The sequence below is a fragment of the Eleginops maclovinus genome, chromosome 6 (genome assembly GCF_036324505.1).
Source record: "Eleginops maclovinus isolate JMC-PN-2008 ecotype Puerto Natales chromosome 6, JC_Emac_rtc_rv5, whole genome shotgun sequence".
In the NCBI taxonomy this organism is placed as follows: domain Eukaryota; kingdom Metazoa; phylum Chordata; class Actinopteri; order Perciformes; family Eleginopidae; genus Eleginops; species Eleginops maclovinus.
In genome coordinates, this window is record NC_086354.1 from 8192136 (window position 1) to 8218187 (window position 26052).

Below are 26052 nucleotides of genomic sequence, written 5' to 3' on the forward strand. Positions count from 1 at the left end.
GTACTGTTTTCGCTCAATGTCCAATGGAGAAAAGGTGGCGCGGGATTGGCTACTGTATTCCAAAAGTACGAATAAGGTGTTTTGTTTTGCGTGTAAACTTTTTGGTGGAGCTAGAGTTGTTGACACACGCTTTGTGGTGGGATACAATAACTGGCAGAGTCTATGAAAAACACTGCAGCACCATGAAACCAGTGGGTTTCACATAAATCTCATGTAGGGAATTTGTAGAAAATTCCAGTGAAAAAGAACAACTTGACAAATCTTATCTTATACCCCCCTACCCCCGTTATTAAAACATGAACCAACCAGTGATCATCATTCTTTGGGTATAAAAACTGATTTATTCTGCAAAGAAAATCTGTTATAATATAAAAGAAAATGATTTAATGTGATGATGAAAAACATAGACAGATTAATTATTATAAAAATCTATTAATTGCATTTTAAGAAAACCCCCCACCTGATTATACTTCCTTAACTAAGACAATTGGTAGACACATTTGGTTAGCAGTTGCATTATTTTGGGTGATGAGGCTTCAGTTTCGATGTGGAGTCAACACAAGTCTCTTCCTCAGGGTGTGCCTAATTTCGGGCATCTGCTTTCTTGCACCAGGCACTGAACTGCCCTCTTTCTGGGCTACTTCATTGTTCACGCGGCGGAGGATGACTTCAATTTCTTCATTCCTAAAACCATATGAGGTGTAGAAAGACATGTTATTATCACAAGATGGTCCCAGTAAGTGAAGTGTAAAATATACATGCTAACGATCTTATCATCAGATTTATATCTACTGAATCTTCCGGATATTTCAATATCATTAATGTTGAGTTTCACATTTACCTCGGACAGCCCTCCTTCAACTGCTTACAGACAGATTGGATGAACCAGCTCCCCGTTTTTATGTTTCTAAAAGCCTCACAATCTTCGACAGTGGCAATATTAACCAGAACATCTGATTCCTGAGGGATGAATATCGGGTGAGGGTTATCACCCTGCAGATCTTTTAATAACACCCCAGGATGTGGAGCCACTCCCTGGCAGGCCTGGATCAGGAACACTTTGGGCTTGTCAGTAAGGGGAGATTGATGAGATGCCATGAAGGTTTTCGTTATTTCTTTGATAGCGAGGGGCTCGTCATCAATCCCAAATACGACGCCCTTGTTTCCGTGACTAAGAACACAGCAGATGAAGGCATCGCCATGCTTAGGGGCCTCTTGAAGATCGATGAATCTGCTGTGAGTCCACTCCTTGACATTGAACTCCTTCAGCAGAGAGGGGTCACACTGAGAAGCAAAGCATTCCAGCACTCGCTTCATCTGGTCCTTGGTTTGGTCTTTACACATCAGCACTCTGAACCTCAGCCAGCTGAAGACCTCTGCCAGGCTTTCTGCAGTGAAATAAAACCTAGTTAGACTTCAACAGGCAAAAACGGGATAAGAATGTAAATCTATCTACTCTGTAACATACCAACATCTTTATCAGATCCAGTTCTCCCTTTACTATACAAAAAATTTACGTTGTTGATGATCAGGCAGAGGCCGGTGGGCTGGCTGTTCAACTCATATTCCTGCAACAGCAGTAACAATTTCACACAAACACATAATGATGACACTAACTGGAATGGATTAGGGCTGGGCTATGTGGATTTCCACAAAATATTTCCACGTTAAGGTTTTTGATGAATAATGATAGTTATGTAGATATAATAGTTAATTAGTGCTGCAGATAATTAAATATACTACTATTTAAACTAAAAACACAAACTCTTTTAAGTGTAGTCTCTTGAAAGAGCCTGTTAGCCACTCCAAAATCCAAGATGAGAGCAATTTTCAAGATGGTCAGCAATAATGGCTCAGAAATGTCTTTTTTTTGCCATACAATCCCGTTCACTTGACCTATGAATGATATTGGTGTCAAATCTTACATAAATGACCAAGTAGAAACCAGGAATGATTCAGAAGCTGGCCAAGCCATACAATCTAAATAATCTGCCAATGGAAACCTGGGTAGCTTAACATGCACGGTAGTTGAGGTGGTAGGGGTATTTTGGGGTGAAGGAGTGCAGTACTGTATAGGTACACTGGTGAAATCATGGTGTTTACTGTTGGAAGCTAATTTAGCTAATATAGAAGACTAGAATTAATATAAGTGTGGTTTAGTTTCCCAAATGTTTTCTAATAAGCCCCACATGTTTACATTCAGTTTTTTAAAATGACAGAAAAAAGCTGTGAAGAGTTTTCTAAATAGAGAATTTGGCTGTTATTCAAAACCAAAATCACAGAATTTGATTCCTCTGCTGGAAAGTACGGACATCTTGGAAATTGGTTGCCTTTTTCAAAATTAGAGTGGCTAACAGCTTTTAAAAAAAAAAAAAATGGCCCAGAGGAGATGTTGGTGCTTGCATTCACATATGAATGATTTTTTTACATCTATCTGCAGCATTAAAAGACAAATAGAACAGACAGAAAAATCAGGTAAATATGGGAAATGACATCACTACTATAATGCATTATTTTGAACAAAGACATTACACTTATGCAGTATTACCACGTCATTAATGTAAGATGATATCTAGACTCATAGCTCTTTAACTTTACTTTTTTCCTTTATTACTCTTAACCAATTTCAATCTTATCCTATTAGTTAGAACAGTATTACAAAGCTACTAATATATATGTTAATACAGGATTATAAATATGTAAATTGTTTCTCTTTGACAAAGGCTAACTAAAAACCCTGACTCAAGCCTTTTTGCATTAAGTGTGCTTTTTCAATATTAGGTTATCTCACCTCTTGTCGCATTTGTTTCTGATCATCTGCAGGAATAAGAGGGAAACAGAAGGACCTTTTACAAACGTCCCATTTTAAAACCTCAACCTCACTTACAAACATTTGGCATGCATATTATTTATTTAATTCTTAACGTACCGGTGTTTTCATCTGAACAAGCTTGGACAGAGTAAGGTAAGAGGCAGGTTTCCTTCTTCAGCATGTTCTTCAGCTGAGGGTACGTCTGCTGGATTTCGTCATCAGTTTGCAGAAGGGTCAGGAAGGCTTGGCAGGTCTCCTCTCCTTTGTTCATGACCTTATCCACAAACTCCACAACGTGGCCCTCTTCATTTAGTCTGTTGATCCCTTTCAGATTGTTGTACTCACGTGAAGTTATCAGGTTGTTCTGAACAGCTTTGTTGAGGATTAGCATGTAGTCTGCACACAAAGTCTCCTGAATAGATGTCTTATTACTTCTCATAAGTTCTTTGGCTGCCATGCTGAATCTGACAAATACAGACGAAAACAACACGCATAGTAAATGCACTGGTCTATTTTTTTTAGCTATGAACATGGTGAACTCTTCCGTAGAACTGCGTGTCATAATCTGGCACAACAAATAAAATTGATCATTTTAAATGAGTTTTAAAAGCAACAAAATACAGCATCAAACATTACTTTAAAAACTGGGCAACATCGCTTGAAATGTGTAGTTTTAGTTTTGAAATTCATGCTAACATGCTATATATCGGCTTACTTTTGAAACGATTTCCTACGATGATGGCATTAAGTAAAGTTGCTAAAGGTAACTACTGCAAATCAAACAAAGAAACACAATGTTTCAGTAAATTGTACCGTGTCTCTTCCTCGTGCCCGTGGGAACAGCAGATCTGCTTTCGATTTCAAAAATCGGAAATCCTCTTTAGGACCAATGTGTTTTAGGTTAGTGGATTTGGGTGTTTTTGTGGCGCTAGTTCACCACCTAGTGGAAGATTATCAGCATTTAACTGTGGGTCGTTGTAAAGAGGTAATGACAGTAGACGAACAGTTAAGTCAGTGGTGTTTTCATATCCTCCGACAAATGGTGCTTTCAATAGCACAACACATATTTATTTAAAACAAAGGTAAGAAAGTATTGTGAGGGTTGAAAGGAGTCTAGCCACTTAGAAAAAGACAATCTTCCTCCGTTGAATTACCCTTCCCTGGTGGTCTAGTGGTTAGGATTCGGCGCTCTCACCGCCGCGGCCCGGGTTCGATTCCCGGTCAGGGAACTACTCTTTTGTTTTTTAAGACATTCTTAAGTCGCTGTCTAAAAGCCTCAACAAATATAACAACAACAACAAAAACAATTACATTTCAATTTCATTCAGTGAATATCTGCTTCCTTTAGGAATACTAATTCATCATAATGGTTTTTATATTTTGATTCTCATTTTTTTGTCTCTAAATTAGCAACATATAGTTGTAGTAGTAATATATTTTCAAGGCAAGACAAAGCAATATCCCAAAAACTTTGGAACACTTTTACATTAAATCCCAGTTTTAATTGAATTGAAGTCAATGTACCAGTGCAAGTTCAACAAATGTATAAAACATTTTAGAAATATCAAGGTCACAACCTTCTCAATTTATTTTTAGAAAATGAACATATTTCAGTAATTTTCCATTGTCTTTGTCTCCCACTTTAGTTTTTACTGTATTTATTATCAACACATTGCTTCAGAAAAGCTAAGAAATATTTTGATTTTGTATTGTATTTATCAAAAAAAGACAAATGAAGTAACAGGAAGTAGCCTAATGTTTCCTGAAGCTTTGTGCATGCTTTTTCTTTCCCCAGAAATGTTTCACCGTCTTCAGTCACTGAGAGTTCTGTCAGAGTAGAAGGACCACGGGAGGTAACGGTTTCTTATTACTACTATTTTCAACATTGTACTGTAGATGGATTCTTTAAAATTGTATTCAAGGAAGCTTAGACCTAAAATAGCTAATCATCATCCCTTTATATATGGTTTATCCATTTGTCACTTTTACAGTTTTTTACAGTTGCTAACACAATAAAATGACATGCATAGCACAATTATTTAAACTGACACACAGAGAGCAAAACCTCTTCTCAAGTCTCCAAAACTCTAAACACATTTTCTGCTTTACACACATTTTGCAATCCAAAATGGCACTTTTTAAATGCACTGAACACGATTCTCTGCATAAGACACAACAATCTGACACAAAATCACATGTTTGCCATATCAAAACACTGTCAAAATAACACTTCATGAGCTAATTGGCCAAAATATGTGCCACCTGGCCAAACACCTCAATGCTTAATTGTTAGCACTTCAATCAGGAAGTAAGCACTATAAAAGCACCACAGGTGAGCATCTTTGTTTTACAACAACAATGGAAAACGTCGCAGAGAGAGGAAGAGGAAGGGTGAGAATGAGAGGAGGAGGAAGAGTGAGAGGTAGGGGTAGAGCTGGTAGAGGAGTTCATGGCCAAAGACAACAACTTTCAAATGAAATCAGAGCAACCTGAGTTGATCATGTCATCAACCATGGGCTGACAATGCGAGAGGCTGGACAGAGAGTGCAGCCCAACTTGAGCCGTTTTACTGTCGCCTCTGTCATCCGGACATTTAGACTGGAGCACAGGTATGCAACCAAAATTTCTTTCACACTTTGTAGTACACGCCATTTCATAGTGTATCAGTTGGGTGACACCTGTTTACTTCATGAATGACTGATGTCATACACTTACTGTACACGTTTCCTGTATCATTTACTCTACTGTGGGGGAAATATCTTCAGGCTGCATTGCCCTATGTTTTAGTTTTTTTGTTTTTCTAAAGGACTGAGAGACGCAACCATGGTGGAGGAAGGGGCCTAATGTTCACTGGGGTACAGGAAGCTGCCATTGTAAACTTGGTTTTGGAAAGTAATGAAATCAGATTAAGAGATATTCAAAGTCACATCATCCAAGACAACACCATATTCAACAACATTCAACAAGTCAGTTTGTCCACATTGGCTCGCGTTCTCGAGCGAAACCAAATCAGTATGAAACAACTTTATAAGGTGCCTTTTGAGAGAAACTCTCAAAGACACAAAGAGCTCAGAAGAGCATATGTGGATCTGAGTACAATATTGACTACAGTACACTGCATGCAACATTGTTTCCCAGTGTACTGATAACACTATATTGACTGATTTTTGTTCTTTGTTTCTAGGGAGTTCTGGAAATGGATGCTCATGCAATCCCGCATGAGTTCATCTTTATAGATGAGGCTGGGTTCAACTTAGCAGAGACCAGAAGAAGGGGAAGGAACGTCATTGGCCACAGAGCCATTATAGATGTTCCTGGCCAACGTGGTGGGAACATCACAATGTGCACTGCCATCTCCAATACGCATGGTGTCCTCCACCGTCATGCCAACCTTGGACCATACAACACAGCCCATTGTCTCACATTTCTGGACAGACTCCACAATATTCTCATACCACCAGAGCGTATGAATGATGCAGAGCATCGAAGAAACAGGTATGTTATAGTATGGGACAACGTGAGCTTTCATCGTGCAGCCCCAGTCCAAACCTAGTTTGCTGACCACCCACCATTTGTCGTGCAATACCTCCCACCATACTCACCATTTTTGAACCCCATAGGAGAGTCCTTTTCAGCATGGCGGTGGAAGGTTTACGACCGGCAGCCCTTTGTGCGCATGCCTCTTTTGCAGGCTATGGAAGAGGCATGTGATGAAATTGATGTGGGTGCGATTCAGGGATGGATAAGGCACTCAAGGCGCTTCTTCCCTCGAAGTCTGGCAAGGGAAGATATTGCCTGTGATGTGGACGAGGCATTGTGACCAGATCCAGCTATGCAGCAAGATGCTGCCTAACTACAGTATTTTTCTCACCTCTTTTTTTCATATATATTTTTTCTGCACATTTTTTCTGTAGTTTTCTTTTTCAGTTTACTGTTTTTTGTTAGCATATTTTTGCTCACTCCAATGTATCTGCTGTGCATTTTTTGCATTTACTTTTTTGGTGAAAAATAAAAAATAACAGCAGCATGTGTGTGTATCTGCAAATATTTCTGTGCATGTGAACAATCTGAAGAATTTTTCAACAATTTGAACTATTTTAGTATTATGGTAAAGCTTACTAAAGAGGTTAGTGCTTTACCTTTTGCCCAACAGTGTGAAGTTGGTGTGTGCCGTTTGGTGCAAAGGTTTGATTTTCATAATGGTATATGTAGTTTTGGTTGCAGTGCTTCATTTTGCAGGATATATGAGGTATTTTGCAGTTTGGGTGTGTGGTTGTGTGAATTGTGTTAAGCATTTTGATAAAACCAGGATGGTTTCCAAAATTGTGTTCAAGCAATTGTAAAAAACTGTAAGAGAGAAAGTTTAGCAGGGTGAAAACAAAACAAAGCATTGATAACTTTTTCTTTTTTAGTGGAAAATGTAAAAGCTTTTTTCCGCATGACGTAAAAAAGTAAGATTAATACGAGGAAAGCTGTTTCTTTGAATTTGATTATAGGGCATAAATATGTGTTACTGTCAGTCACTAAATGTAAGCACTTAAAAAGGGGAAGTATTAACAGGCAGGAAATGTGTTAATGTGGAACGATACAAGAGGTTCTCTATGTACTTTTGTGCCAGACAGTAATAGTAATGTGTTTCTGTTTCCCCCCCCCCCCCACACACACACAAAAAAAACACGCCCCTGTATACAAATGTTGAATCATGTAGGGCTTCTGTTTGTAGAAAATTCCAGTGAAAAAGAGCAACTTGACAAATCTTATGTGCACCCCCCTACCCCCGTTATTAAAACATGAACCAACCAGTGATCATTATTCTTTGGGTATAAAAACTGATTTATTCTGCAAAGAAAATCTGTTATAATATAAAAGAAAAATGATTTAATGTGATGATGAAAAACATAGACAGATTAATTATTATAAAAATCTATTAATTGCATTTTAAGAAAACCCCCCACCTGATTATACTTCCTTAACCAAGACATTTGGTAGACACATTTGGTTAGCATTATTTTGGGTGATGAGGCTTCAGTTTCGATGTAGAGTCAACACAAGTCTCTTCCTCAGGGTGTGCCTAATTTCGGGCGTCTGCTTTCTTGCACCAGGCACTGCACTGCCCTCTTTCTGGGCTACTTCATTGTTCACGCGGCGGAGGATGACTTCAATTTCTTCATTCCTAAAACCATATGAGGTGTAGAAAAACATGTTATTATCACAAGATGGTCCCAGTAAGTGAAGTGTAAAATATACATGCTAACGATCTTATCATCAGATTTATATCTACTGAATCTTCCGGATATTTCAATATCATTAATGTTGAGTTTCACATTTACCTCGGACAGCCCTCCTTCAAATGCTTACAGACAGATTGGATGAACCAGCTCCCCGTTTTTGTGTTTCTAAAAGCCTCACAATCTTCGACAGTGGCAATATTAACCAGAACATCTGATTCCTGAGGGATGAATATCGGGTGAGGGTTATCAGCCTGCAGATCTTTTGATAACACCCCAGGATGTGGAGCCACTCCCTGGCAGGCCTGGATCAGGAACACTTTGGGCTTGGCAGTAAGGGTAGATTGATGAGATGCCATGAAGGTTTTCGTTATTTCTTTGATAGCGAGGGGCTCGTCATCAATCCCAAATACGAGTGACTAAGAATACAGCAGATGAAGGCATCGCCATGCTTAGGGGCCTCTTGAAGATCGATGAATCTGCTGTGAGTCCACTCCTTGACATTGAACTCCTTCAGCAGAGAGGGTCCTCTGGTCCTTGGTTTGGTCTTTACACATCAGCACTCTGAACCTCAGCCAGCTGAAGACCTCTGCCAGGCTTTTCTTTTTCCAAGGCGTATGACAGGGTTCCAGGGAGATACTGTGGGAGGTGCTGCGGGAGTATGGGGTGAGGGGGTCTTTGCTCAGGGCCATCCAATCTCTGTACTCCCAAAGCGAGAGCTGTGTCCGGGTCCTCGGCAGCACGTCGGACCGTTTTCCGGTGAGGGTTGGCCTCCGCCAGGGCTGCGCTTTGTCACCAATCCTGTTTGTGATATTCATGGACAGGATTTCGAGGCGTAGTCGTGGGGGAGGGGGTTTGCAGTTCGGTGGGCTAAGGATTGCACCACTGCTTTTTGCAGATGATGTGGTCCTAATGGCTTCATCGGTCTGTGACCTTCAGCACTCACTGGATCGGTTCGCGGCCGAGTGTGAAGCGGCTGGGATGAGGATCAGCACCTCCAAATCTGAGGCCATGGTTCTCAGCAGGAAACCGATGGATTGTCCACTCCAGGTAGGGAATGAAGCCTTACCCCAAGTGAAGGAGTTCAAGTATCTCGGGGTCTTGTTCTCGAGTGAGGGAACAATGGAGCGTGAGATGGGCCGGAGAATCGGAGCAGCGGGAGCGGTACTGCAGTCGCTTTGCCGCACCGTTGTGACGAAAAGAGAGCTGAGCCAGAAGGCAAAGCTCTCTGTCTACCGGGCCATCTTCGTTCCTACCCTCACCTTTGGTCATGAAGGATGGGTCATGACCGAAAGAACGAGATCGCGGATACAAGCGGCCGAAATGGGATTTCTCCGCAGGGTGGCTGGCATCTCCCTTAGGGATAAGGTGAGAAGTTCAGTCATCCGGGAGGGACTCGGAGTAGAACCGCTGCTCCTTCGCGTTGAAAGGAGCCAGTTGAGGTGGTTCGGGCACCTAGTGAGGATGCCACCTGGGCGCCTCCCTAGGGAGGTGTTCCAGGCACGTCCAGCTGGGAAGAGACCGAGGGGTAGACCTAGGACCAGGTGGAGGGATTATATCTCTTCACTGGCCTGGGAGCGCCTTGGAATCCCCCAGTCAGAGCTGGTTGATGTGGCCAGGGAAAGGAAAGTTTGGGGCTCTCTGCTGGAGCTGTTACCTCCGCGACCCTGACGGAAAAGCGGGAGAAGATGGATGGATGGATAGTTCACCAGCTAGCGGAAGTTTATCAGCATTTAACTGTGGGTCGTTGTAGAGAGGTAATGACAGTAGACGAACAGTTAAGTCAGTGGTGTTTTCATATCCTCCGACAAATGGTGCTTTCAATAGCACAACACATATTTATTTAGAACAAAGCTAATTATTGTGAAGGTTGAAAGGAGTCTAGCCACTTAGAAAAAGGCAATCTTCCTTCGATGAATTACCCTTCCCTGGTGGTCTAGTGGTTAGGATTCGGCGCTCTCACCGCCGCGGCCCGGGTTCGATTCCCGGTCAGGGAACTACTCTTTTGTTTTTAAGACATGCATAATTCTGTATTATTCTTAAATCGCTGTCTAAAAGCCACAACAAATACAACAACAACAACAATTCAATTTCAATTTCATTCAGTGAATATCTGCTTCCTTAAGGAATACTAATTTATCATAATGGTTTTTATATTTTGATTCGAATTTTTTTGTATCTAAATTATCAGCATATAGTTGTAGTAGTAATATATTTTCAAGGCAAGACAAAGCAATATCCCAAAAACTTTGGAACACTTCTACATTAAATCCCAGGTTTAATTGAATTGAAGTCAATGTACCAGTGCAAGTTCAACAAATGTATAAAACATTTTAGAAATGTCAAGGTCACAACCTTCTCAATTTATTTTTAGAAAATGAACATATTTCAGTAATTTTCCATTGTCTTTGTCTCCCACTTTAGTTTTTACTGTATTAATTATCAAATTCTGTCAGAAAACTAAGAATTATTTTGATTTTGTATTGTATTTATCAAAAAAAGACAGATGAAGTAACACGAAGAAGCCTAATGTTTCCTGAAGCTTTGTACAGTGTGTGACGTCATGCTTCGTCTTTCTCCAGAAATGTTTCACCGTCTTCAGTCACTGAGAGTTCTGTCAGAGTAGAAGGACCACGGGAGGTAACGGTTTCTGATTACTACTATTTACTACAGTACAATTGTTTCATTGTACTATAAATGGATTCTTTAAAATTGTATTCAAGGAAGCTTAGACCTAGAATAGCTAATCATCATCCCTTTATATATGGTTTATCCATTTGTCACTTTTTAGAGAGAAAGTTTAGCAGGGTGAAAACAAAACAAAGCATTGATAACTTTTTCTTTTTCTGTGGAAAATGTAAAAGCTTTTTTCCGCATGACGTAAAAAAGTAAGATTAATACGAGGAAAGCTGTTTCTTTGAATTTGATTATAGGGCATAAATATGTGTTACTGTCAGTCACTAAATGTAAGCACTTAAAAAGGGGAAGTATTAACAGGCAGGAAATGTGTTAATGTGGAACGATACAAGAGGTTCTCTATGTACTTTGGTGCCAGACACTGTATGCCCAGGATTATGGAGTAATAGTAATGTGTTTCTGTTTATGTGTGTGTTGTTGTGTGTGTGTGTGTTTGTTTGTGTTTGTGTTTGTGTGTGTGTGTGTGTGTGTGTGTGTGTGTGTGTGTGTGTGTGTGTGTGTGTGTGTGTGTGTGTGTGTGTGTGTATGTTTGTCTAAAACCCTTAGGTATGCCATGAAGCTGTTTCCTGCACATCCAATACTTTGGTCCAGTTTGCTGGTTTTGTTTGCTTTACAAATAGGTAGGTAACACACAGGCACGTACACACAGGCACGCACACACACACAAACACACACACACACACAATAGATTGGTTATCTTGCTTCCTTAGGGTGGTGCCGAACTTCAATTTCCTTGTAAATTCTATCACAGTGATCGGCTTCCTATAATTCTTCCTAAATCACGGAAAATACCCCAAAATGTAAATTAATTAAGTATGTTGTACTTTGAAAAAAAATATGCTTTCATCCTTTTTTGGAATTTAAATGGAAATGCATCGATGCTTACATTGGTCCACATATGTGTGAGCATCTTTAAAGTTAGAACTGGACCATCTGTTGCCTTTAATTTCTCCCTGTGCTTAAAATCTAAATGTATTTACTTCTTTAATAGAGGCGGAAGTTAACATTTCAGATGTCTGTGAGGATAAAAGGGCTTCTGATGAGGTGAGAAATCAATTTCTTTCTATTTTTCTATTGTCCAAAGGTGACAAAGTCACATTTAAAAGATTCCTACTTGCAGATGTATTTTCTGATTTCTATATTCTGTTCTCGATTTTTGTGGAACTGTTTTCAGATCGATGTACAGACTACGTCAGTGCAACTGCATTATGTAGAGATGGATCAGCTATATAATAAGTTTCACTGCCTCCTTTACCCAACAAATATACTTAACTGCTCCTGGTCATTTAACACCTTACATCAGGATACTCAGCTCTTTGTCAACATCAGGTATTTTTTAAAATGATACATTAGACATGTGACATAGAGGGTTTTTATGAATAATTAAAGGTATACTTACAATACAATGCATCTTTTTCCCTCTCTTTTCAACCAGCATCTGTGATGGTGACAAATCAGTTCAGTCTGCTGACCTGTCATCTGAGGAGAAAGTCGGATCAAGGTCTTTGGCTCTGCCTGATGACAAGTTGTCACTTTTAATCCTACACTTCAACGTCACCCTGCATGACAAGTGGACATTCTACACCTCTAAATACGACCTCAACATGCTAGGTAATACAAGACAAACCCTCATTGAGTTGTTGAGTAGGGGAGAACCGGATGGGTTTTCCCATCTTGTTTCTTGAGAGCGCTGTTAGAAGATGCAGATACTGATTGGGGTCAAAAGCTAAGCAACAGGGTAATTTCACGATGAAATAAACTTGATAATGGAGTGAGAGACAATTTTCGTGTCCTACATCAAAATAATCAAACCATTTTTACCATATAAAAAGAGAGAGGAGAGCTTGTTTATTCATTCGCAATTGGAACATGTGGTTGTTAGCTTAGTTGCTAGCAGAAATCCCAGTTTGGGAATATATATACAGTATAATAGTTACTCTTCCAGTTAGAGTCCAAAGCAGACATTCAGCCTGATTTTTTAATAATTATTCTACAAATGTTGTCGTTGTTTGTGCCACAGAGGTCCTGTCTCCACCGCCAAACATCAGTGCATCAATCAAAGATGGAGGTCTGTTGGTGACATGGGATCTGCCCCAAAGTAGAGTTGACATTCACTCCTCCTGCTTTGAATACCAGCTGGACATCAGTGAGCAGCCATGTGTGTGGGGATATGGATGTCAATTATTCAATAACGTAGGTTACACTTTCTATGATGCCTTAAAATGCATTACAAACATACTTCTAATTCATTCATATCCCTATTAACTATCAAAATAAACATAAAGGATTAATCTGTCTGCTTTGTAACATTAATTACATATAAAGTAAGGACCTAATAATGTCTCATAAGATCATATGTTATACTACACACTATTTTTGAACTTGTAATACTTTATAATATTTTGTAAATTGTGTTTTTCTTTTTCTTAATATTTTTTTAAAATGCGTATTTTCTTTTGTAAAGCTGTCTTTGCATTCAAAAGTTAGTAAGTGAAAATGACGAAGTATTATAACACTAGATATAAAATACTTTATCATGTGTTGATTGTTGCTATAAAGTATTATTTACAAGTCCTTTTAGCAATGATAACAGTGCTATAAGCAGAACAAATATAAGTATGTATAATGCATTATAGACACTTAGTAAGTGTAGTGCATTATTTTCTTGATCCTTTATTTTCTTTTTAAACAGGAAACACGCAAAGAGTTTACTGAGCAGCGGTCCTATAGAGAGACCAATGTAGATCTCTCTTCCAACTACAGAGTGAGGATGAGGACGAGGAAGAGCAACATTTGTGTGAATTATCTTGAATGGAGTGAATGGAGCCACGCTGTCAGTGGGTGCTGCTTTTCAGATTTTCTCCAATAGTGATCTGGGCTGGCGACTTTAAATCATCCCCATCCATCCACACACAATGTATAATTTTTTTCATCTTCATGTGTGTATGTGTGATTACAGCTGTGGAAAAGTCCACTTACAAATTCAACAATCTGGTGATCGTCTCAATTTCACTTGGAATACCCATGATCCTCCTGGCTGTGCTGTTGCTTCTCCGCCATCAGAGGTACTGTTTCTGTCTCCCTCTGAATAACTAGCATGATGATTGATGTTACACACACACTCACACACACACATTCACACACACACACACACACACACACACACACACACACACACACACACACACACACACACACACACACACACACACACACACACACACACACACACACACACACACACACACACACACACACACACACACACACACACACGTAAAGCTCCTCAGAGGCTATTTTATATTATTTGTATTCCGCCTCAGTAAACGGTTTCTAATCTGACAACAGACACTCTGTGCTGTCTTTTAAATGTCAACAGATTGGGGGAAGTTATAATACAAAGAAAAGAGAAGTAAAAGGAGTGTATGAGTGGTTGCGGTGCTCTTTTTTTCTGTAAAGCCACAAAAGACGGACACCTAAATTTCCTTAATGTTAACACAGAAACCCCCCACAGAGACACATGGGAGAACACAACATGAAATTCTCAAGAACATTAAGGAAGGATGTGCATCTTTTCTTCCATTTATAGCAGTTTCACTTTATATGTCTAACTTTTAATTTTGAAATTGAAATTAAAACTAGAAAGATATTAGTTTATCCAATGTCATAAAGGGCAGCTGTGTGTCCTAAAATGTGTGTTACACTTTTTACGTCCAGGTCTATAATGCATTAACACACACTTATCATTATAACCTACTTAAAACTGTAGTTATTGCTTTAAGCACTCATAATAACTTATGTTACAATTGTTTATAACAATAATAACAACTTATGAATGTCACAATGTTTATTTTTCGGTTTTATTTTGAATTGCCACGGTCTGTCTGTATTCCAGTTTTATTTTGGAAAGTGTTCACCCCCTGTCGTATGTCTGTGTCTGCTTCCTGTCTCTGTGTTTTCCCTTCTGTTTGATTACCTGATTGGGATCACCTGGTGCTCCTGTGTTTTTCCTCCCTCTCAACCTATGTCTTGTCTATGTGATTAGTCCTGCTGGTATTTAAGTTCTGTTTGTTGTCAGATCCTTGATGTTGAATGTTTATGTTGAGAGAGTGAGTGTTTTGTTTTTGTCTTCTTTGGCCTTGCTTTTGTCTGACAACAGACAATAAAGTAACCTTGTTCTGCACCTGGGTCCTTACTTCTCGCAAGCCGTGACAATAAATCAGATAACCCTTCTGTTATATTCGTTTTTCTGTAACTGTCAAAATATTCCTGGTCAATGTGACCCTGCATGTTTAATTATTCAAAAATTGTCAGAAACCCCAACATCCTGATTTCTTTGTTTGTACATTGTTTGTACCTCTTATTACTATCAATACATATTTAGTGCACTTGTGTTATTCACCTCTCACAGATCATGGTTCCATTAGGATAATTCACTAGTTTTTCACAAAAAAATACACATTCAAACACATTTTTCTGTACATTGGAAAAAACTAGATATAAAATACATTAGTTTTGCATAACATAAAATGTTTTAAATTATTATTTTTTTCCATCAGGTGATGTTGATAAATAGAGATGAGACACCTCTTCTGTTCATGGTCAAATCATGGTGTTCCGGTCTGTGGGACCCGTTTAATTTTTTCTCAAGCAAGAAATGATACAATTAATTATTTTTTGAAAACTCAGACTCAATGGCCTTGGCTCATTTACTATGAAGAATATATATCATTACACATTTTCAATGACAAGACGTTCTACACCCACTATAGTGTTTAAACATTTTGAATATTTAAAAGTGCTAAAATTATATAGTTCTAGGCTCTGAGCAGACTAAAAAGCATCGAAGGGCACATATGATGTTCATTTTGGTAGAAAGTTATACCAAAACATCTACTGACATTTGTTACTATGCTCGTGTTTCAGGCTGTCTAAGGTCCTGTTTCCTCCGATTCCACGCCCACCACAAAAGTACCAACATTTCCTGGAAAAAAATGACACATTCAATGTAAGTACATACTGTACAGATGTCGTAACCGTTAACCCAACCGCGACCACTTCTGTAACAATGTATTGTGTTGTTAATCAGTTCGTCCACCCTAATCAGTCAGCTGAGCCTGCGGAGGAGATAACAGAGGTGGAAGACATGGAGCAAAAGCCCGGGTAGACATTGTAAAAGCCAGATGGGAAGGACACATTTACATTTTGAATTATGCCTGAGGTTTCTGCTGGACCTTTTCTTTTTTTTTTGTCATTGTGCATTTTCAAGTTCTAATATGTTTCAGCAACAAGCTTAACTGTGTTGAGTGCTAGCGAAGTGTGTGTAGGTTTGTTTTCATTTGACCTTATGTCCCTCATTTCTTAATAACCATACAGTCCAGTCAGGCCAACATGTTTGGGAAGGTTTAGCAACACGGGATGTAAATGTGTACAGCAATAACTGTACAATATGCTTTGAAATTGTATGCTTATAGTTTATATTCTTTGTATCTTGGGTGTGATGATATAAAGCTGGCTTTGGCTCTTTCTGCTGTACAAATGAACATTTCCCCTCTGTGGGACGAATAAAGGTATTCTGATTCTGACTATAATGTGAAAATATATTTTGCCCAGCTTCTTTCATTAACTTGTTTACGTTTTTGTTCTTTCATTTAAAAAGAGGAAGTGTCAGTTGAGAGTTTTGATGAAAATCTCTCTGCTATGTATAAACTTACTAGTTAAATGAACCTGAAATGTTGATGGAGCGCTTGTGCTTACCTTTTTGTACATTTTTCATATGAATTAAAGTGGATAATGTTATAATATCGTGTACGCCTTTGAACTGATTTTATTTATGTATCCTGATTATACATGGTGTTCCAATGGGAGTCTACAGAGGACAAAAACAGCAAAAGCATAACTAAACATTTAGAAAAAAACAAAACACAAACAAAGCATACAGACACAATAGTTTGGAGGGGCATCAAACCGGTTCAATGAAATTTAAAAAACTAAAATATTGAAATTAACATTATCGTGAACATGGGAGCCAGTAGAGCCAGTTACACAATTTCAGCATTTTCAATTGTTTTAATCCTATCTGTCTGTTAAAGCTAAAGCAACAAGTCAGTCAAACTGAACAGGGTTAATAAAGCTGTTTCATAAAGCAGACTCTTAGCATATGAGCTCAGACTAAAGTTTGGTTTAAGAATTAAATTCAAACATAAACGGGACACGTGTTAAATTACGTCAATTCACCATAACTACTTTTAAAAAAAAACATAGACCACCTAATTCTGTCCTGTTACCTTGTACCTGACACCTGATCAAAAACAGATCCAGTGTCAGTGTTTATTTTATACCCTTGTACAAACTGGGTAGAAAGGACCTGGGAAATGATTTTACGTGTAAGGCAATATCAGTCAGGAATTGACTAGTGTATCAGGGCAAGAATAAGCAGAAACATGTTTTTTTATAGCAACTGTGTAAAAATAAAAGTTAAAAAACAGATAGAGGAGAAGTTTAAAGCACTGATAAGAAGAGACTGAGCTTGTTTCTGCACATCACTGTGGGTTCAAGTCAAATGGTTCAATCTATAAAGCAACAATTGTGGGTCAGAGGTGTTTACTATCTTTATGATAAGCCAATGGCAGCCCAGCGCATATTATCTTTATAATATGCACAGAGTTGTTTATTATCTTTATAATATGCACAGAGTTGTTTATTACCTTTATAATAATAAACAACTCTCTGCGTTTCACACATTCATGGTTGGGCGGAATACTTTGCAGATACTTTAGACTTAGATTTCAAGTAGTAAACAACTGTCAATTCCATCTTTATTTACAAATTGGACTTTAAAATTGGCCCTATTAACGCTTTTGGGGTTTTCCCTTTCCTGTAGTGTTTTATAAAGGTTTTTGTGCATTTAAAAGGTCTGCAAGTCTAAAATCCCAAAGTTCCCTTCAGAGGGAGTTTCTCTCCTACACAATAACCTGCTTCAATTCTGACCTTGACTTATTTTTGATAGTAAATATCAAAAGATATTGCACAATTTGCTCATCATTCCTTTTTTCACCACTTCTCTTATTCTCTGGCCTGAAGTGAGTCGATGGCTTGGAGCTCTGCAGAAAACCTCTCTCCCAGATCTTTGTTGGCCTGCAGGAAGCTGCTCAGGCTCTTCAGCTGCTCAGTGCCCTAGGGAAGAGACAGAGTCAGTCCAAGTCATGTGACATCTTTCTGTATGTAAAATGTACGTGAACTCTTTTGTTCTTTGCACCTGTGTATCGTGGTCAGCAGCGTGCAGTAACTCCTGCAGCCTCTCTTGTAGCAACTCAGCTTCCCACTGGCTGATTAAGTCAGCGCTGGGCTCCCCTTGGCTGACAGAATCACACTCTAATCCACCCATGGCGTCAGAATCGATGGAGTCCAAACCCGATACACATATGGACAAATCTACAGACAGCATCTGGACAAACAGAACTCAAAGTCACACAAACTGTGATGCAAAACAACATGGCTGCAACTATGACATCATAACAGTATTTATTTTTTGGGAAGAATGGCAAAATATGTTTGAGCCAGCTGCTCCGAACAAATAGGGAGCGCCATATTACCCATACCACTGGATCCATATTATATAATTTTAGGATCTGAATCTGCCAACAAAGTCCCGATAATCAATAAGCATGCTAATAAGATTAGATTTTCATGTAAGACAATACAAAGACGTCTTTAACGTAACGTAAACAATGTTACCTCTTATAATCTCATTTTGTTGGGATTTGTATTTCATTTTGAATGTTTTATAATCAAACTCTTTATTTTTATCTCCTTCCATCCCCTTTTTAATTTTCTCTCTTTTTCTGAAACCCAAAGCAATGAAAGCAATTTGAGTGGATTAACACATTTTTGTGCATGATGAACTGTGCATACTGGTAGGAGCCTGGGTGGGTAAGACTGACCCTACATCACGAATGGGCGCAGTCAGGAGGACTGAGAGTAAAAATGCTGCATTTTAAACATTCACCCTTCTTTATAATCACATAGGATAAAATCTTGTTTGATTGAAACTACAAAAATATAGGTTTTTGATAAACTAGATTGACTAATTTGATAACTAATGAGGCACATTAACAGCAGCCGTACAGACAGTCTGTAGGGACTTGGCCTGGGAACCATAGATTCACCGGTTCAAGTCCCCTAAAAGGCCTTGATATGGAGTGTGGACTGGTGCTTGGAGAAGTCCCAGTTCACCTTCTGGGCACTGCCATGGTGCCCTTGAGCAAGGCACTAGACCCAACCCCATTGCTCCCTGGGCAAGTACAATTCCTGCCCACTGCTGTTAGCGGTTAGTCAAACCTTTTATCACCTCCTCCCTCCCTGACTCACTGGACCCCCTGCAGTTTGCCTACAGGGAAAACAGGTCCACGGATGATGCCATCTCCCTCACCCTCCACACTGCCCTCTCCCACCTGGACCGGAGAAACACTTATGTGAGAATGCTGTTCATTGACTATAGTTCAGCATTCAACACCACTGTGCCCTCCAAGCTCATCATTAAGCTCAGTGACCTTGACCCTCAACATTGGAGCCCCTCAGGGTTGTGTGCTCAGCCCTCTCCTCTACTCCCTGTTCACGCATGACTGCGTGGCCACACACAGCTCCAACACCATCATCAAGTTTGCTGACGACACGACCGTCATCAGCCTGATCACAGACGGCGAAGAGACGGCATACAGAGAGGAGGTCCGAGCCCTGACATCTTGGTGCCAGAACAACAACCTCCATCTCAACGTCAGCAAAACAAAGGAGCTGATTGTGGACTACAGGAAGAGGCAGGGAGAGGCACACACACCCATCACCATCAACGGGACTCCTGTGGAGAGAGTCAGCAGCTTCAGGTTCCTCGGGGTAAACATCAGTGAGGACCTGACATGGACACATCACACCAGGGTCATATCCAAGACGGCTCGACAGCGGCTCTTCTTCCTCCGCAGGCTGCGGAAGTTCAACATGGACTCCAAGATACTCTGCAACTTCTACAGGTGCACCATCGAGAGTATCCTGACTGGCTGCATCACCGCCTGGTATGGCAGTTGCACTGCCCTCAACCGTAAGACTCTACAGAGGGTGGTGAAAACTGCTCAGCACATCACCAGGACGGAGCTGCCATCCATGGAGGACCTCTACACCCAGCGGTGTAGGAAGAAGGCCGGTAGGATATTAAAGGACCCCCATCACCCCAGCAACAATCTGTTCTGTCTGCTGCCGTCTGGCAGACGGTACCGCAGCATCCGGACCAAGACCACCAGACTCAGAGACAGTTTTATACCACAGGCTATAAGACTGCTGAGCTCCTGAGCTCTGTGAATGTCTACTCACATCTGTTTATAGTACACACATACATATATATATATATATATATATATATATATATATATTATACACATCTGCCATACATATCTGTTTGTAGTACACATATCTATATATTATACAAATCTGCCATATACATCTGTTATACATAATATATGCATCTGTCCATACCTCCTCATTCAACAGTGTAAAGTATTTAAATACTTTCAATGTATTCCACATATGTATATATTTCACATCCTTAAATCTTTATTGTTGTTATTGTAAATATTCTTCTCTCTTTTTGCACTATTTTATTTATCTTTTGCACCATGTATGTTGAGTTGTTGGAGGAGCATGGGACATAAGATTTTCATTGCCAACATATACGCTGTATATGCTGTGCATATGACCAATAAAACCTTGAAACCTTGAAACCTGCTCCTAGTACTAGGATGGGTTAAATGCAGAGGTCCAATTTCACTGTATCTGAAAAATAAATCTAATCTAATATAATCCTAAACATGCTCACCTCCTTGATCTGTTGTACAACTGCTGCCATCTGTGGTACGTTGCTGAACTGCTGCATCAGCTTCTTCAAAGCATTCTGAAAGTGTCTCATCCATTCATCTTTCACATGCAACTCACAGGAGTGCATCAACTCGTTCCTGTAACGGATCACCTGGAACATTGCACAGTGTTGTGGATGAAAACCATTGTAAATATGTTTGATTTATTCCGGTGTTTTTCCTGAGGTTAGTTTCTAGCGTTCACATACACTTTTTTTTGTTAAGGCAGCTGGATATCAGTTTAATAATGTAAATTATTTTTTATTAACTCCCTAGGATACAATCCCAGGGGAGATTTATAAAATAGAACCATGCATATGCACAATTTAGAAATCGTGTACAGAGATTGATTGAAGAGGACATATGCCCATACTTTGTGTGATATTAGTATTTTCAGTTTCAATTAACTCATGATAACATGCTTTAAGATCAAAGGAAATCTCAAAAGGAGTATACATTTTTTCACTGTGTGCTTTAATGCCCATTTTAAAGTTTTGAATAGTTTACCTCTCTCACACATTTTGAATCCACAGACTGGAAACAGTCACAGTAATTTATCAGGTTGAGCAGAGCCGAGGCATCACATTGATCGGCCCCCTTCACTTTCCCCTGACCCCGAGGCATGTAGGCCTGGAGAAACAGAGACAGAGAGATGATGAATCTACAGATCCTTTTGAGACAGTTAATTGTTTATTGTGACAATAAACACTAAGCTTTGTGAGGAATTGATTAGTTGATCAACACAAATCTGCTCTTTTACAATGTTATAGTAAGATGATATGATTATATTTAATGGCATTAACTTCAGATTTAAGTTAAGTGTTTTGAGTAGTGTTTAGATGACCTTAGCCAGTTCCCAGTGGTCTGTTCTCCAGTTGGGAGGGAGACAGTTATCCCAGTTCACTGTGGCTTTTGGCTGTCGGTGGTGACTCAGGATCACTGTCTGCCACTCTGAACAGTTCTTGCATGCTGAGGAGAGCTACACACACACACACACACACACACACACACACACACACACACACACACACACACACACACACACACACACACACACACACACACACACACACACACACACACACACACACCAGTTATGTGATACACACTTAGTGATGTGCAGATTAACTTCTTTCACAGTGCTGTTAACTTTCTAAATGTTTTTACACTTTGTGCAGAATATTTGTGACACTTGTAACAGAGAAACTACATGCACCTGAAACTTCATAACTGTATATAAAAGTTAAACTGACAACTACTGCCCCCCAACTTCTATTCAATGCATTGGTGATCATCAGAAAAGGTTAAACTGTATAAATGTTTAAGTAGTATTGAACGTAGCACTGGAAAGGTTTACACCGTTCATACCCGACACTCAAACTATTCATTCCAAAATATTAGTTTATTATATCACTACCACTTGTACAGCTGCAGCTATTGTAAGAGGTAATTGGCCATATGGGATGATATTGTCCCCATCAACTGATAATAACAGTATACCAGAGGCGGTAGAAGTACACATATCTTGTACTTAAGTAAAAGTGGAAATATCTCAGTCTAGGAATACTCTGTTACAAGTAAAAGTCCTGTAATCAAAATGTCACTTAAGAAAAAGTACAAAAGTATTAGCAGCCAAATAAACTTGAAGTACCACTCATTGTGCAGATTGGCTAATTTCAGAATATATATATTGTATGTTTTATAATTATTGATCATTCAAGTGTTATCAAAGTTGGTAAAGGTGCAGCTAGTTTTAATGACTTTGTATACTGCAGGGTAGCTTGTGAATTTACTCCAGGTGTAACTCAAGTCTTATTTTAAGTGTTGACATTACTGTTCCAAATCTGCAAAGTAATTAAAGGTAGTAAATACATGTAGTGGAGTAAAAGTACATGTTTTAACTCTGATCAGTAGTAGAAGTACAAAGTAGCAAAACATTGAGTCCCTCAAAGTTCCAAGTACAGTACCTGAGTAAATGTACAGTTTATTTTAAACCCCTGTAGTTTACCACATGAAAGTGGTGTAGAAATAAGAATGAAAAGACCAAGACTAAGCATAGTTTACAGGATAATCTAACCTCATTCCCTTTGGGTTTGCATGAAGCAGTCTCACACGGTGTCCGCAGCTGAGCTTTCTTATTGAGGAGGTCTCCGTGGAAAGCCTTCATTTGGCGGTTGATGAAGGGGTGTAGTCCGTCCTTCAGGATGAACAGACAACGGCTTGCTTTCAGCCAGTTTTTATAGCCTTTGTCGTTGAGACGGGCCTCCAGCTCCTTGAGACCCATGTCGGCATTACTTGGCGATATCAAAACATGACAAGGAAGAAGGGCAAGTTCAGGCTAACTCCCAATGTTTAGCTCCACCTTCTCTGTGCTGGCATCACAGCCGGCCACAGGATGGCGCCGTCTGCTTTAGAAACACGACGCTGTTGTGCTCATGTTTGTCCAGGTGTGGTGTCGGGGCTTTTTCGAAAGCAGCTCCCACCAAAAAAGCATCTGCTATAATAGTGCCCACTTTTTCAGGATGGCCACCAGTTTGTTTAACCGCTTTAAGAAATGTTTCTAAATGATTTTGGGAGACTAATGCCAATAATAGGCCCTGGCTCCTAGAATTCTAAACCAGGTTCATTAAAAGAATGCAAACCTTATAGAGGATTTAAGTTTCTGCTTACATAAGGTGGCTCGAAAGAAAACGTCATGTTCAGTTCACATGCTTTTATTTTTATATTTTTTCTTTCTTTATCTATCTGTCATGATTTCATCAATGTTATACTAGTAAAATGCTTAAAAGTAATCTTTCTACTTTTTTAGTATCTACCAAATCATGATGGACATTTCCTCAGCTGCTAAATGCTACATACAGTACATGTTTAGCTGGTCACTAACTGTTCTGAGAGCATTGAGCATGATCCTAAACCAAAAAGGTCTGAGGAGGATTACATTAAGCGTAAAGATGCTAAAACGCCTTATACAGCTAAGGGAAAGATAGCTTTGGATAATAATTTCTTTAGAGCTACCAGTCCTTTGTCATTTGGTTTATGGCTTTATTGTAGCTGCTCTAAATAAATAATGAAAAAATTATATGATTAAAAGCTTATAATAGGGTAAATAAGTTCCCCTTATAGCTGATGTGGTCCAAGCAGGTATGTATCTCCATGTGCCTTTCTCTAATGTTAAACAATATCTGAGTCATAGCATAGCTTCCTTCACTGTGTAATGTGATTTTGCCACTGAGTTGAAGAGTTTCAGTGTGTGTCTTCAGCATGAGTTTCCATATACTGCTTAGGCTTGAAATACGAGGTTATTCTAGCTAGCTGCTATCACAGTTGATACATGAAATCTGTCTGAAAATCCAGCTCGGGGGACATCAGTGCATGCAGCTGCTGGCCCGGCTCTTCTGGGTTTTTCAATCCTCCTCTTCGCAGCAGAGGTGGTAGCTTGGAGATGCCAACTTTCATAAGGGGTTTGCTTCACAGCAGCACAGTGTTGTTCATCTAGAAATCTATACAACAGTTTTTGAAGAAGGTGGTTGTCCAACTGACCAACAGCGAAAGAAATACGAACAGAGCCCCGCTGATGCAAACAGCATTTTGCAAGCTAAAAGTAATAACTTGCTGTTGCATGTGAATGTATACTGTATTTGCCCAGTTGTTTGCTTGATAAACTCTCTATCATTAATTCTGAACCATCTTCAAACAAGTAGCACCATCAAGGGTGCAGAATTTCAATTTATCCAATACCTCTAAGAGCAAAAACTTTCCCTTCAACCTCAGCATTATGTGCTATGGCTGTATACAGAGTTAGTAGTATGTATAAATGCATATTGTTTAATACATTACATTACATGTTACTTGTTAGATACTTTTATCCAAAGCAGCTTATATACACTCAATACTGTGGGCAATCCCCACAGGAGCAATTTTGGGGTGAAGTGTCATGCCCAGCGGCATCCAAAGATCAGTAACCTAACCCATTGCGCCACAGCCTCCCTAATATTAATTTGCCTCATCAAACTTTCTCCTATCGGAAAAAGGGTTCTATGTGATACCTATATTTTTAAGGAATGCAGTTTTTTTTTCTTTTTAATGGTAAGGAGACGGACATAAGACAGACAACTGAGGGAGGTCTGAAAAATCTCCATATTAGTATTTGTTTGCCTGTGCTAGCTCTTTTGAATAAATGCCTTGGCCCAGTGCATTCTGGGATACGCTCTAGCCTCCATGACCGTGACTTGGAATAATGATGAAATGATAGAAGAAAAAAAGGTTAGTGGAGTACATCAATATTCTGAGGGGCTTTTGGTGACTCTAGTACAGGATAATAGGCCTGGAAATGTAGCTGAGGCAGGCAGAAACAGTCACAGGATCCCCAATTAAAACATATTACATTACAATTATGAAAATGAAAAGACGTTTGTGTTGTATCAAATAATTTCATCTTTACATGAAAATTTAATTAGTCTTTTAGGATGCGAAGAGAAAAACAAATATCCCTCTATCTTTGTAATTGGATCTCTATGGATTTGAGGATAGTTAAAGTAGATTAGAAGCCCTGGAGTATGTGTGTGTGCGTGTGACTGAATGTAAAAGTGTGTGTGCATAAATGAGTCCTCCTCAGTCAGTCGAGGGGACACAACAATATTAATGTGTGCATGTGCGCTCGCAGGTACGGGTGCTAGCTTGTATATTAATACTTATATGCATTTGTGTGCATGTGTGTGTGTATGTGTGTGCCCACAATCCCAGCAGGGTTTTTTTTTTAAGCAGAGGAGATCAAAGAGACATTAGTATTCTGAAATAAATCACATGCTCAGGCCTCACTGTGTGGGTCCCCAAACACATACACAGGAGACACACACACTCTCTCTCTGTGTCTCATTCTCTCCGTCTCCTCCTTTCTCTTTCCCCTACCATCTCTCTCTTCAAAAGACACCACCAGCCTGCACCACCACCACCACCCCTTCCCACCCCCTTTCCCCCCACCTCCCCCTCGGCCCCTAGCGGCCTTCAGAGCTATCTGCTTACTGGCTCTGAATCCTTTGTTACATCCTTTCAGTTTCTCACGTTCCAACTTGAGCCCCATCTCCTCCCTCCGTCTGCAAGTAAGCAGGAAAATGCTTTGTCAGAGAAAACTGTTGTTCATCACCGAAAAAGTCAGAAACGCAAAATAGGGTTTTTTGACAAATATATCCTTGAGGAGAGACCGCTCCCTCTCTCCATATTCCTCCATTTCTCTCCTTTCCCTCCCCATCCTTTCCATATTTCTGTGAGCACTCTCTAAGACTTTTGACAATGTTACAACTCACTCGCAAATCCTAAAGTAATGAGAGCTGTTCTGCTGGGCAGCCGGCATAAACCGGACTGCTTTAAAAGACGGTCACAGCTTTGGCCAGCGGGAGAAAAAGGGGGAATGAAG

At 39.6% G+C, this 26052-nt stretch overlaps 3 protein-coding genes, 2 non-coding genes and 1 pseudogene across 10 annotated transcripts; 3 read left to right on the top strand and 3 right to left on the bottom strand.

Annotated features, from left to right (window-relative positions):
* Nucleotides 1-318: 318 nt before the first annotated feature.
* On the bottom strand, nucleotides 319-3748 carry LOC134865672 (caspase-8-like). Of its 3 annotated transcripts, none has more exons than XM_063885334.1 (6): nucleotides 3626-3748; nucleotides 2930-3276; nucleotides 2792-2817; nucleotides 1469-1568; nucleotides 842-1388; nucleotides 319-684 (listed from the first exon to the last, which is right to left on the bottom strand). In XM_063885334.1, exons 2-6 carry the CDS (start codon nucleotides 3267-3269, stop codon nucleotides 537-539), a joined length of 1161 nt encoding a protein of 386 aa, XP_063741404.1. In that variant the 5' UTR covers nucleotides 3270-3276; nucleotides 3626-3748; the 3' UTR covers nucleotides 319-536. The 3 variants fall into 3 exon arrangements, with proteins under 3 accessions (XP_063741404.1, XP_063741403.1, XP_063741405.1); XM_063885333.1 differs by having other exon boundaries at nucleotides 3528-3699; XM_063885335.1 differs by lacking the exons at nucleotides 1469-1568; nucleotides 2792-2817 and having other exon boundaries at nucleotides 3528-3699.
* A 221-nt stretch (nucleotides 3749-3969) lies between these two features.
* trnae-cuc (transfer RNA glutamic acid (anticodon CUC)) lies at nucleotides 3970-4041 on the top strand. The gene has a single exon. It is a non-coding gene; the product is annotated as a tRNA-Glu (tRNA).
* A 3661-nt stretch (nucleotides 4042-7702) lies between these two features.
* Nucleotides 7703-9620, bottom strand: LOC134866406 (caspase-8-like; annotated as a pseudogene).
* A 345-nt stretch (nucleotides 9621-9965) lies between these two features.
* On the top strand, nucleotides 9966-10037 carry trnae-cuc (transfer RNA glutamic acid (anticodon CUC)). Its single transcript has one exon. It is a non-coding gene; the product is annotated as a tRNA-Glu (tRNA).
* Nucleotides 10038-10619: 582 nt separating this feature from the next.
* On the top strand, nucleotides 10620-16544 carry LOC134865736 (granulocyte-macrophage colony-stimulating factor receptor subunit alpha-like). Of its 3 annotated transcripts, none has more exons than XM_063885416.1 (10): nucleotides 10620-10680; nucleotides 11284-11357; nucleotides 11729-11781; nucleotides 11912-12066; nucleotides 12173-12348; nucleotides 12758-12930; nucleotides 13430-13574; nucleotides 13697-13802; nucleotides 15664-15745; nucleotides 15827-16544. In XM_063885416.1, the coding sequence occupies exons 2-10, from the start codon at nucleotides 11291-11293 to the stop codon at nucleotides 15902-15904; spliced, it is 1035 nt and encodes a 344-aa protein (XP_063741486.1). In that variant the 5' UTR covers nucleotides 10620-10680; nucleotides 11284-11290; the 3' UTR covers nucleotides 15905-16544. The 3 variants fall into 3 exon arrangements, with proteins under 3 accessions (XP_063741486.1, XP_063741488.1, XP_063741489.1); XM_063885418.1 differs by having other exon boundaries at nucleotides 15845-16544; XM_063885419.1 differs by lacking the exon at nucleotides 11912-12066 and having other exon boundaries at nucleotides 10662-10680.
* A 4-nt stretch (nucleotides 16545-16548) lies between these two features.
* On the bottom strand, nucleotides 16549-22979 carry zgc:153935 (uncharacterized protein LOC777611 homolog). Of its 2 annotated transcripts, XR_010165994.1 has the most exons (7): nucleotides 22717-22979; nucleotides 21484-21618; nucleotides 21147-21269; nucleotides 20603-20752; nucleotides 17996-18184; nucleotides 17445-17913; nucleotides 16549-17414 (listed from the first exon to the last, which is right to left on the bottom strand). XR_010165994.1 is itself a non-coding variant. In XM_063885420.1 (6 exons), the coding sequence occupies exons 1-6, from the start codon at nucleotides 22921-22923 to the stop codon at nucleotides 17803-17805; spliced, it is 915 nt and encodes a 304-aa protein (XP_063741490.1). In that variant the 5' UTR covers nucleotides 22924-22979; the 3' UTR covers nucleotides 16549-17802. The 2 variants fall into 2 exon arrangements, 1 of the variants encoding a protein (XP_063741490.1); XM_063885420.1 differs by having other exon boundaries at nucleotides 16549-17913.
* Between the last annotated feature and the right edge of the window lie 3073 nt (nucleotides 22980-26052).

Bases quoted from the DNA above. Each gene is read 5' to 3' on its own strand.
- LOC134865672 (XM_063885334.1), bottom strand. From the start codon at position 3,269: ATGGCAGCCAAAGAACTTATGAGAAGTAATAAGACATCTATTCAGGAG. The intron at 1,569-2,791 runs GTGAGATAACCT...CTGCTGTTGCAG, and splicing joins AGAAACAAATGCGACAAGAG to GAATATGAGTTGAACAGCCA. The intron at 1,389-1,468 runs GTATGTTACAGA...ATTTCACTGCAG, and splicing joins TGGATCTGATAAAGATGTTG to AAAGCCTGGCAGAGGTCTTC.
- LOC134865736 (XM_063885416.1), top strand. From the start codon at position 11,291: ATGAAGCTGTTTCCTGCACATCCAATACTTTGGTCCAGTTTGCTGGTT. The intron at 11,782-11,911 runs GTGAGAAATCAA...AACTGTTTTCAG, and splicing joins ATAAAAGGGCTTCTGATGAG to ATCGATGTACAGACTACGTC. The intron at 12,067-12,172 runs GTATTTTTTAAA...CTTTTCAACCAG, and splicing joins CAGCTCTTTGTCAACATCAG to CATCTGTGATGGTGACAAAT.
- zgc:153935 (XM_063885420.1), bottom strand. From the start codon at position 22,923: ATGGGTCTCAAGGAGCTGGAGGCCCGTCTCAACGACAAAGGCTATAAA. The intron at 20,753-21,146 runs GTAAACTATTCA...GCAATGTTCCAG, and splicing joins ATTCAAAATGTGTGAGAGAG to GTGATCCGTTACAGGAACGA. The intron at 18,185-20,602 runs GTGAGCATGTTT...CTGTTTGTCCAG, and splicing joins TTGTACAACAGATCAAGGAG to ATGCTGTCTGTAGATTTGTC.